We start from the raw sequence: 11342 nt of genomic DNA, 5'->3' as shown, positions 1-11342 counted from the left end.
ACAAAACATAAACAATACAGTTTGTTTTGCCCCTCCTCCTTGACAAACACACATGGATCAGCTTTGCCCTGGTGAAAACCTAGAGAAAGCAATGTCTCAGTGAGTTTTGTGTTCCAACACCTGGCACTCTGCTTGAGACCATATAAGGATTTCCGCAGTTTACAGACCATTCCCTTCTGTATCTGCATCCCATCAGGTGGAAGCATGAACAGCTCCTCCCCCAAAATCCCGTACAAAAAAGCTGTATTAATGTCATGGTGGGAAACATGCAGTTTCTCCTCCGCAGCGACCTTGAGCATCAGCCGAATGCTCTCATATTTGACTGTGGGAGAGTAGGTCTCGTGGTAATCCTGTCCTGGTACCTATGAAAAACCTCTGGCAACCAATCTGGCTTTGTGTCTGACTACCTTGCCATTCTGGTCTGTCTTGGCCTTGAAGACCCATTTGCTGCCAACCAGTCTCATTCCTGGGACTACCGGTACCAGTTCCCAAGTTTGGTTCCTGTTCAAGGAATCAACTTCAGCCTTCATGGCATTAAGCCAAGGCTCAGCATTTTTAGAGGTTAACTCCTGAACCTCTTTGAAGCTTGAAGGTTCCCACACCTTCTCTGAGCTACTAAGAACAGCAGTTGCTGTCTTAGCAAACTCATCAGCATACCTCTTTGGAGGTCTGCCCTTGGTCGCCCTTTCAGACCTACGTACTAGACGCAAGTCTTCTGGACTCATCTCCTCTTTCTTAGGAGAAAAATGACCAATGGTGAACAGTGGTTCTTCCAGTTCATTGTCAGACGCATCAGATGGTCTGACTGAGGCCTTTGCGCTCTGGTAGTCTGCTGTGTCATCACTTTCACTGACATCAGCAGCAGCGCCGCCCACTGAACTGGAATCCGAACTCTGATCATCATCATCATCATCCTCATCATCATCCTCATCATCATCCTCATCATCTTCAGCAGCAGCTTTCTCATCTTTAGCTGCTTGCTTGACATCACCTTCATCCTCCTCTGGGTAACTCTGGAAAATTCCCACATTTTCCCCCACTTAGGATTGTACTCAACACTCCTTGTGAACTTTATGGATTTAGAGTCAGTCATCCATACCCTGTATGCACCTTTTTCGTACCCCATGAACGAACCATGTGCCCCACGCTTCCCAAGCTTGTTGGTTTGTTGTGTGCGTACCCACATGTCCGAACCAAAGATTTTCATGTGTTTGGTGTTGGGTTTCTTGCCAAACATCTTCTCATAGGGGGTACAACCAATGGGTGATGACAATCTGCGATTATAGGAGTAAACCAAATTCCCCAGAGCCTCCCCCCAAAACTTATCAGGGAGATTGGCATCATGCAACAAGGTTTTTATCCCTTGCAGCAATGTCTGATTTGCTCTCTCCGCAAGACCATTCATCCATGGCGATCTGGGCATTGACATGTCATGCTGGATTCCCTTCTCAGTCAGGAAAGCTTCAAACTGCTGAGAAGTAAACTCCCCGCCCCGATCAGTAAACAAACAAGAAATACGTTTACCGTGCACATTCTTCAACCAAGCACAGAATGCCTTAAACTTCGGAAACGCTTGCGATTTCTGTTCGAGCAAAAACACATGAATGTACCTGGAAAAGGAATCAATCAGAATCATGAAGTACCTTGCTCCTCCTAAAGAGGGCGCTGGTGGCCCAACCAGGTCTGCGTGCACTAGCTGGTAGGGTTTGGAAGCCTGCCTGCTAGACTCCTTGCCTTTTGGAGCAACCTTCACCTTGTTCTCTGCACAAGATACACATTTCATGTGAAATTTACAGGGTTTGATGTTCAAACCCTCAACCACCTCTGGCATCTTGGCCAGTGCCTTCCAAGAGAGGTGACAAAACCTTCGATGCGCATCATGAATGCAACCTGCATGAAGAACTTTGTTAGTTTGTGCAACACAACAAGAATCAGCATTAGACACAACAACAGTGTCGTCATAAGTTATATGGAACAAACCATCCATAAACTTTGCATGCAAATAGTCCTCTTTGCCTTTACTGATGACACAGACGCTCCTCTTGAAGGAAATCTGAAAACCACGCCCAGTAAGCTGTGGGACGCTCAGCAAGTTGCTCGCCGCTCCTGGAACATAAAGTACATTACTGATGGTAGTGTGCAGACTTGCAAGTTTCACAGTCCCTTCTCCTGCAATTTGCAACGTCCTTCCATCAGCCAGGTGGATCTCACCTTCCTGAGGCTTGAAGGAGATAAAGAGATGCCGATCCTTCGAGATGTGGCGGGTACAGCCTGAATCAACAACAAAGCTGCCTTTGGCTGTTGGAGCAGTCTTTACAGCAAGCAAACCCTTGTTTTCCACAAGCGGTGTGGGCTTTTGCAGCTTGCCCCCCTGCTGCTCCTGGTCAGCAGACGTGCCTTTAGCCTTTGGTGAAGCAGTGCCAGCAAACATCGCTTTGTTTTTCCCTGGCGCGTGCTTTCCACCCCCCTTCTGCTTCGGGCCACCTGCAGGCTTTTTCTTCTGTTTATTTCCAGTCTTTGGACAAAACCTCTGAGTATGACCTTGGTTCCCACAGTTCCAGCACTTCACAGCTGCCAACGCTTTGGCTGCCCCTGGAGGCTGGAATGCTGTCCCACTTTGCTCCCCCTGAAGCGCACAAGCCGACTCAGCTGCATTCCTTCTATCGTATTCATTTTGCAAAGTCGCCAAGACCTTTGTAGCAGTGAGGTCTTGCGCAGGGAGGGTCGCCAGCTGACTTGACACGGCATGATAGCTTTCATCCAGGGAGTCCAGGATGAGAATAGCAAACAGTGACTCAGGCATATTGAAACCTCTCTGAGCCAATTCCTGTCTGAGATGCTGCAACTGTAAAACGTGGGCTCTAAGATCTTCCCCTGGCTCCAAACGTTTCCTGTGCAGCTTTCTGAAATAAAGCAACACAGACCCAGCCTCTTGTCGGAGATGACAGGCTCTTAGCCCGTCCCACATCTCACGGGCAGTTGCCTTGCCAGCCAAGGTGATTAACTCTTCAGGAGCTACTGAGAGCATAATTATTCCCATGGCTCTCGAATCTTGTGCTTTCCACTCATCTGTCACAGGGGCTGGGGGGTTCTCAGAAACGGTATTCCATACTCCAAGCCTTCTCATCTGGCCCTCACAGTACCTTGCCCAGGTCTGATAGTTGTGGCCATTCAGCTTTAGTGGACACGGAGCAGTTTCTGAGGTCTGTAAGAGATCCATCTCAGCTTTTTACTTGAGCCGTGAGCCCTATGCCTTCAAAGACTCCTTATCTTGGCAGCTATTAATCACGAAGCCTTTTTGGCACAGCTCCCAGGCCAATTAAGCCTTGCCGGAGATCAAAAGCTCCTTGCCGAGGTAAAACAGAAAAGCGTCCCTTTCTTTCCCTTTTTCCCCCTTCATACCTCTCAAACGCAGTCTGTTGCAGCTTTACTCTCCTGTAGGTGCCGTGAATCTGGGCCCGAAACCTTGTTGTTGGGAAACTGCCAGGGAGATAACGTCCATCTGAGCTCCCAAGCCGGAGTTCTGGACGTCCATCGGCCTCCCGTAGTCACGCAGATCCAACAGTTAGGGGCACAAAGCCTTTGGAAATTCCTAGCCACATTCCTAGGCTGGTGCACCCTCTTTCAGCAGAAAGCACAGTCAAAAGCTTGCACCGCAGAAGAGCAGAAGAGCATATTTACAGACTTTATTTAGAACATGAACAGAACAAAAGAAAACACGTCCATTCTCAGTCAGCGTCTCTGGCCAACTGAAATCGAAAGGAATACCAGAACATAAACATCCTGTTAACAGGACATGCGCAGACTCTGTGACCCACAAGCCTGCTCCCTTTTAAGGTGGAACGGAAATATCCCAACAATTTTCAGAGTGCAAAAAAACCCCAGAACATTAGTTAAACAAGGATTATTTGATTTCACAGTAAAGGGGACCCAAGGGGTTTCTTTAATTCTCTCTCTCTATATTTAAAATGTTTAGGTTCCTATGTCTCAAAACTCCTCCTTGCAAGCCATCAACGACGTCCTCTCATCACTTCAGGATTTTTCTCCACCTGGAAGAACGTGATCTGGGATCATATGGAATATGTTTTGGCGGCAGCGAGAAAAACACCCTGGTGGGAGACCGCAGGGGCTCCGGCGAGAGTTTTACCAGCACCGTAGAGTTTGTGATGCGAGCCCCGTAATGCCCTTCCCAGAATCGTGTGTCCACCACTTCGTGCCGGAGCTGGATGTAGCGAACGCCGGGGCCGTAACTCCTGAACACGTGGGACACCTACAGAGGCAGAGAGAAGAGCAGAAAGTGAAGGAGAAGCACCCTTGGAAAGCAGAACACCTTAGAAAGCTTGCCACGGGTTTCTTGCGTTCTGCATCTTCTTTGCTTTAATTAAAGCCTTGCAGCGCTCCCTCCCGAGGCAAGGTTGGCCGATGTTGCTCTCCGTACAGCCGGTCTTCCTCTGTTAAAGAGATTTTTTTCATGGTGATACATACAAGGTCACACCAGTGCCTGGACGGTTTAACAGGTAGTTTGGATTTCAAACAGTTTTGCAAGAGCAGGATTAAATAGTAAAAACTATTGTTGGTGTCTTTGCAGATAAGAGTGCTTCGCGATACAGAAGGCTACCTTTAGAGTACATGATCGCCCTTATGTTTTGATGTACAGTGGCACCTCGGGTTACATACGCTTCAGGTTACATACGCTTCAGATTACAAACTCTGCTAACCCAGAAATAGTGCTTCAGGTTAAGAACTTTGCTTCAGGATGAGAACAGAAATCGTGCTCCGGCGGCGCGGCGCTAGCGGGAGGCCCCATTAGCTAAAGTGGTGCTTCAGGTTAAGAACCAGACCTCCGGAACGAATTAAGTACTTAACCTGAGGTACCACTGTAGTAATTTACTTGTCCATTTTACTTCTGTTCAGCATCCATGTACACTCTGTACGAGCGATCTGAGTGCTAAGGTTTAGTGTTAAAACTAAGGGTAGGTGGACACTCTTGGAGGCGTTTTATCGCCTTGCAGATGGTTATAGCATTTAACAGGCTTTGCGAGGCTGCAAAGCAATCAATGGTGGAGGCTCCCGTTCCTGAAAGGGATGTGAATTTGCCCGTTCTGTCCCCTTCAATGCTCCCATTTAAAATAACAAGATAATAACACCAAGATCATGGGTTTGTTCCCTGTGCCCTATAAAGCAGCCACACTTCGGGGAGAGTGGTAAACCTGGCAATGAATGTAGCCGGAATTCATAATAAGTCTGTTTTAAGGAGCAATCGTTGGATCACCCAGTTTTAACTGAATGCTCTGACTTTATTATAACTAGCTCCAAAGTAATATTACCCGACACTTGTATTTAGACTTTTGCTGTTTTGGATGCTATGCCACTTTAGTGCACTATTAACTCTGCCTCAGTGGCGTAGCGTGGGTTGTCAGCACCCGGGGCAAGGCAAGTAATTTGCGCCCCCTAACCCGTGGATTTGCGCCCCCTAACCCTAACCCCCGGATGTTGCGCCCGGCCCCCCCTGCACCCCCACGCTACGCCACTGCTAAGGGGACAAGGAACACGCGTGGGGTGGGTGGAGAAGGATGTGGCTAATAATGCAGGAGAGGGGTCTAAGGGGACAAGGAACACGCGTGGGGTGGGTGGAGAAGGATGTGGCTAATAAGGGGAAAAGGAGCTCGCATGGGGTGGGTGGAGAAGGAGCTTTTCGGAGAGCTGAGCGGGGAGGGGGGAGGGAAAGAGCACTGTTGCTTTAAAGGAGCCAACCGGACAGCAGCCACTTACAGAAGTGTAAGCAGCTCCTTTCCTCTCCCGCTTTGCTCCTTCTCTCCCTCTTTGCTGCTTTACACAGCTAATGGTGAATCCCCTGCAACCCAAGTCCTGCTCAGCGGATCAGCTGAGACGCTGGGAGAATTGTAATTTCCCCCTCTCCCTCATCCCGTGCCCTCCTGTCCCCAGCAGCCTTTTAAAAAACTTTTTTACTGATTTTCACTGCGCTAGTGGCTCAGAGCCCTCCTGTGCCCTGCCGTCCCTCTGCAGCCTCATTGCTCCGTTTAGAGAGCGCACGGACCTTTGCTAGCTGAGGCTGCAGCAGCTGCTGCTGGCTACGCGGCGCTTTTTCCGGCTCGCTATGGCTCCCGTCTGTCCCTCCTCCCGTGTAAGCGGCTGCTGCCCGCTTTGCTGCCATGGCTCTCCTTCCCTCCCTCCTCCTCAGCTCCACCCCCTCCTCCTGGCTGTAAAGCAAGCATGAGTGCATTCGCTCTGTAACACGCACAGGCATTTTCCCTTCCTTTCTAGGAGCAAAAAAGTGTGTGTTTTGGAGCGAAAGTTACGGTAATTCCCAGCAAGCAATTAGCAGGCTCGCTCCACCTCCTCCTCCTCCCGGCTTTGCTGCTGCTGCTGCTGCTGCTGCGCGGCTCTTTTCCTCCACGGACGGCGCGCTGCGCCTTGGAGAGGTTCCCGCTTCCTCGAGGGGGGCCGGCCAAACGCGCCCCCCAAAATGTTGCGCCCGGTGCGGCCGGCACCCCTGACACCCCCCACGCTACGCCACTGCTCTGCCTACACCCCCCAGGTTTTGGCTTTGCACCTGCATTTGGATCAGTAATATTCCCATGCAGCCATTTGGCACCTACGATCTTTCATCCCAAAAGGAAGGAAAACAGGCCTTGGATATCAAATAACACCTTTTGATACTGGGCGTTGTTCCACTGCGGAATGGGTTCCGGATTAGTGTTGAATTTGGCAATTACTGACCAATCCGCTGCCAGGAGCTCCACACGGATTTTGTATATGCAGCCGCAGTCTTCCCGGGCACCCCACCTGAAAAGGATGGCAGAGAGGATGGGGTACAGCCAAGGCAGCGAAAGGAATGGAGCATACCTGAAGGAGCGTCTCCACCCCATCATTCTACCCGGACACTGAGGTCCAGCGCCGAGGGCCTTCTGGCGGTTCCCTCACTGCAAGAAGCCAGGTTACAGGGGACCAGGCAGAGGGCCTTCTCGGTAGTGGCACCCGCCCTGTGGAATGCCCTCCCACCAGATGTCAAAGAGAACAACAACTACCAAACTTTTAGAAGACATTTGAAGGCAGCCCTGTTTAGGGAAGCTTTTAATGTTTGATGTATTACTGTATTTTAATATTTGGTTGGAAGCCGCCCAGAGTGGCTGGGGAAGCCCAGCCAGATGGGTGGGGTATAAGTAATAAATTATTATTATTATTATTATTATTATTATTATTATTATTATGTAGTAGGCTAATTCTCGGGAGATCAAAAGAAGAGTAGAGCTCACCAGTCACAGATAATAACATCAGGTTGACAGGTATCCATGAGCTCCTCCGGAAAACCTTCTCTCAGCAAATCAATCACCTGTGATTTTACACACCTGGGCGGGTGGGGGACAATAAAGACATTAATGCTGTGTTTACAGCACTTTGGGCTCCTTCCATCTTCCAGAAAGACGGCATCATTACAGAAACACAAAGCAGCTAAGAGTTTGTGACCTGTAAGGAAATAGGGAAGGAAAAGTGGCAACTCAGAGAGGAGAAACTGGCTGTGCCACCAGCTGCAGTTAAAAAGGATGTCCCAGGCCACAGGGAAATGGAGCTGCCAAAATCAATGGGATTGTGACGTCTCCCACATTGACTCACATGTCTGTTGTGGCAAAGCAAGTCTGGGCCTCTGCGCCTTCCACATGCTGTCTGTTCTCTTCCACTCTCCACCATTTCCCTCCATTCTGCATCACCCAGTGTTGAAACTGTTCTGTGGGCACAATAACGGGTATCAGTGGAGATGTCGTTTTCGGATGCAAAGTGCGAGGGCTCATCCACACTAATTTCCTCCGTACTTTCTAGGTCCATTCTTTCCTGGATGCTGCCTGTTTTTGTTTCCTCCCCCTGCTGCTCTCCTCACAAAGAAACACTCTCGGCAATCCGTGGAAGACCTGAATCGCCGTTTGTTCCAATTCAGCATTAAAGAGCGGATCTTCCTGGGAAAAATAAAAAAAAATCCTTCCAGTAGCACCTTAAAGACCAACTAAGTTAGTTCTTGGTATGAGCTTTCGTGTGCATGCACACTTCTTCAGCACACGAAAGCTCATACCAAGAACTAACTTAGTTGGTCTTTAAGGTGCTACTGGAAGGAATTTTTTTTATTTTGACTATGGCAGACCAACACGGCTACCTATCTGTAACTGGAACTTCCTGGGAAAGGTAGTAGCACAAAACCAACAAACAGAACGGCTTGGAAACAAAGCGGGGAAACACAGAATTGTGCCTAGAAAGCTTGGAGTAAAAAGTAAATGTGAATGAGCCCCAAGTTGGCATAGGAATGTAGGAATGGGTGTCATAAGAATGCAGACTGGATTATTGTAACTCGCTCTACGTGGGGCTGCCCTTGAGACTGACCCAGAAACTCCAGCGGGTGCAGAATGCCGTGGCGAGACTCCTTACGGGGTCCTCGCTGCGAGCTCACATTCACCCGGTGCTATACCAGCTGCACTGGCTCCCGGTGGAGTACAGGATCAGGTTTAAGATGCTGGTTTTAACCTTTAAAGCGCTATACGGCCTAGGACCCTCGTACCTACGGGACCGCCTCTCCTGGTATGTCCCACGGAGGAACCTACGGTCTGCAAATAAAAACATTCTGAAGGTCCCAGGCCACAGAGAGGTTAGGCTGGCCTCAACTAGAGCCAGGGCTTTTTCAGCTGTGGCTCCGATCTGGTGGAAAGCTCTGTCACAAGAGACCAGGGCCCTGCGGGACTTGACATCTTGCCGCAGGGCCTGCAAGACAGAGCTGTTCCACCAGGCCTTTGGTCAGGGCGCAGCCTGACTCCTTCCTCTGCCAATCTGCACAGAATTTTGCTTAACGGTTGCCATCAATTTGATTTTAATTAATTTTTATAATGAAATGTTTTTAGAATGTTGGATTATTTGATTGTTGTTAGCCGCACTGAGCCCAGCTTCGGCTGGGGAGGGCGGGATATAAATAATTTTTTTAAATATTATTATTATTATTATTATTATTATTATTATTATTATTATTAAGAGCCTGGCCGCTGGATCAGGCCCAAAGCTCATCTAATCCAGCATCCATGAGTGCAATGCACTACCAGGACTCAGAGCTATAATGCTTCTGTTTGGGAGGACAGGACCGTGACATCATGGCTTAACAGTTGTTTTTAGCGTTGAGAACTGCCTCTGGGAATGCGCAGAGTACGTCTCCTCACCCCACAATCCCAACAGTGTCTCTGATTAGAGCGCAAGCATTGGAAGGGCTTTAGACTTCCCTGGGACCCACCTGCCTGACCCATCAGCTCCCTCACCTGTCCCACAGGGATTCTTGATCAGGTTCCTCCCAAAGGGCCGCAGGACCCCCACTCGGTGGCAGTCCATTCGGGGGCATCGTTGGGAAGCTTCCATGGCGTCGTGCATGCGCGGGTCCCTCTCCCACTGAAGTTTCCAGACGGTGGGCCTGTCAATTAGGTCCCTCCACCTGCAGCACACCAGGCGGCAGCGGGTCACCAGTGTCCGCGCAGGAACCCAGCTCAGGATCAGCTCCAGCAGTTCCTCGGGCAACGGGTTCAAATCCACCAGGCACTGGATTTCCATTCCGTCGGTGGAAGCGCTCTTGCTTTTTACAAGCCCCATGTCTGGTCTCTCACTGCGGTCAAGTTTCGGAAATAAAAGTTGAAGACGTTTTAAATTAAAATACCCTGGGATGGAGGCCTGTTCTTCTCCTCCATCCTCCCGGGAGTGGTGTTACCCTGGAAAGGAAAAAAACCTGAGGCTGCTTTCTTGCTGCGATAATTTCATTCCTCCTAGCACAGCACAGCACCCCCAGCTCAACGTCTGGCCGGAGCCCCGCTGAACTACTAATGGGTCGGCGGCTTGCAATCAGATTGGACCACCTTCACCCCGATAGAGCTCAGGATGAGGTAGTGGTGGGGGAAGGCAGGAACCCCCGGACCTTCGAGGCCCAGGACCCAGTGTACACAAAGAATTTTGGGGCAGGCCCAGCATGGGTACCCGCCACAGTCACCAGTGTCACTGGCCCCGTGTCGTTCGAGGTGCTAACGGATGGGGGGCAATGCTTGTGCCACCACTGTGACCAGATACGGCGACGATTCCCAGGAGAAAACCAGGAGGAGGAAAGGTCAGAGGAGTCCCAAGGGAACAGAGGGGCAGTGAGGCCCATAGAGCAGGAGGGGCCAGCAGGAGAGGCAGAACCAGTAAATACAGAGAGGACCCGCGAGGCCGAAAGGACACCGGAACCAGAACCACGACTGAGCGAGCCGGTTGCTCCAGACCAAACAGGCCCATCACAGCCAGCATCCATGGAACACGAGCCAGAACCTGAACCCCGGACCAGGGAACACCACAGGCCGCAACGCACACGTAGGCCGCCGGCGTACCTCGAGGACTATGAATGCGACCTCCCGGGCAGGACTGGAACTTAGAGGGGAGGGGTGTTATGTACTGAGTTGACTAGGATCCAAACTGCAGCAGTCTGATTGGTCCTAGAACAATAGGATTCAGAATGCAGCAGTCTGATTGGCTTACAGTAGAATTCCAGAATTAACCAATCATGTGCAGCCCATTGTGTAAATAATGTATATAAAGCAGATACTTTGAGGGGACTTTCATTCATTCCTCCTCACCACTATGAGCTGAATAAAGAGCATGAAATCACTTTGCGACTCTGAGTATATTTCAAAAATAGTCCTAATAACAAAAAATAAAAGTCTTCATCCAACGTCCCTTCCCCCAGGTCCCGGGTTTGCCAGTCCATTTATCCCATTAAGCTGGCACATTAACCTGGTGATCTTATATCCGAGCCTCGAGAATGCAAACTTTGGAAGCCGCCCGCACCATTCAAATAACCATTCGCTCCAAACCAAGGCGTGCATTAAAACAAGGCAGTGTTGTTGTTTAGTCGCTTAGTCGTGTCCATGACCCCCTTTTTTATTTCAAAAAAGGAAAGAGGTCTGTTAAGCGTACTGAGTTGCGCAGCAATAGGGCCCAGTTCAGTCTCCTTTACAGGGTGACTTCCAGGATATATACACCATACATATGTTGTCTGAAAGACCTGGTAACTGAGGGAGAACCCAGGTGGCAGTTTGTGTCTATGTAAACTGGGACCCTAAAACGGGAAAAGCATAGTCTTTATTAGTGGTCAGCAAACGTTTTCAGCAGGCAGCTGTCCCTCAGACCTTCTGGGGGGCCGGACTATATTTTTTTTTGGGGGGGATGAATGAATTCCTATGCCCCACAAATAACCCAGAGATGCATTTTAAATAAAAAGACACATTCTACTCATGTAAACACACGCTGATTCCCGGACTGTCCACAGGCCAGAT

The 11342-nt window shown here is 49.7% G+C and overlaps 1 protein-coding gene and 1 long non-coding RNA gene across 2 annotated transcripts in view; both read right to left on the bottom strand.

Annotated features, from left to right (window-relative positions):
• Positions 1 to 3874: 3874 nt before the first annotated feature.
• FBXO27 (F-box protein 27) overlaps positions 3875 to 11342 on the bottom strand; it is a gene marked incomplete at its 3' end in the record, with an annotated part of 37941 nt that continues 30473 nt past the window's right edge. Inside the window, exons 2-6 of the mRNA XM_082231309.1 lie at positions 9309 to 9749; positions 7636 to 7747; positions 7278 to 7370; positions 6672 to 6807; positions 3875 to 4270 (exon numbers count right to left, since the gene is read on the bottom strand). Coding sequence (XP_082087435.1) covers positions 4028 to 4270; positions 6672 to 6807; positions 7278 to 7370; positions 7636 to 7747; positions 9309 to 9633 — 909 coding nt within the window. The 5' untranslated portion in view covers positions 9634 to 9749. The remainder of the gene's footprint in view (positions 4271 to 6671; positions 6808 to 7277; positions 7371 to 7635; positions 7748 to 9308; positions 9750 to 11342) is intronic.
• On the bottom strand, positions 5264 to 6665 carry LOC309537042. Its single transcript, XR_014221784.1, has 2 exons — positions 6534 to 6665; positions 5264 to 5381 (listed from the first exon to the last, which is right to left on the bottom strand). It is a non-coding gene; the product is annotated as an uncharacterized lncRNA (long non-coding RNA).

This window comes from Podarcis vaucheri (genome assembly GCF_965113315.1).
Source record: "Podarcis vaucheri genome assembly, chromosome: 7".
Classification (NCBI taxonomy): domain Eukaryota; kingdom Metazoa; phylum Chordata; class Lepidosauria; order Squamata; family Lacertidae; genus Podarcis; species Podarcis vaucheri.
The sequence above is the reverse complement of the archived record's forward strand: the minus strand, read 5'-3'. Positions and strand labels throughout refer to the sequence as shown.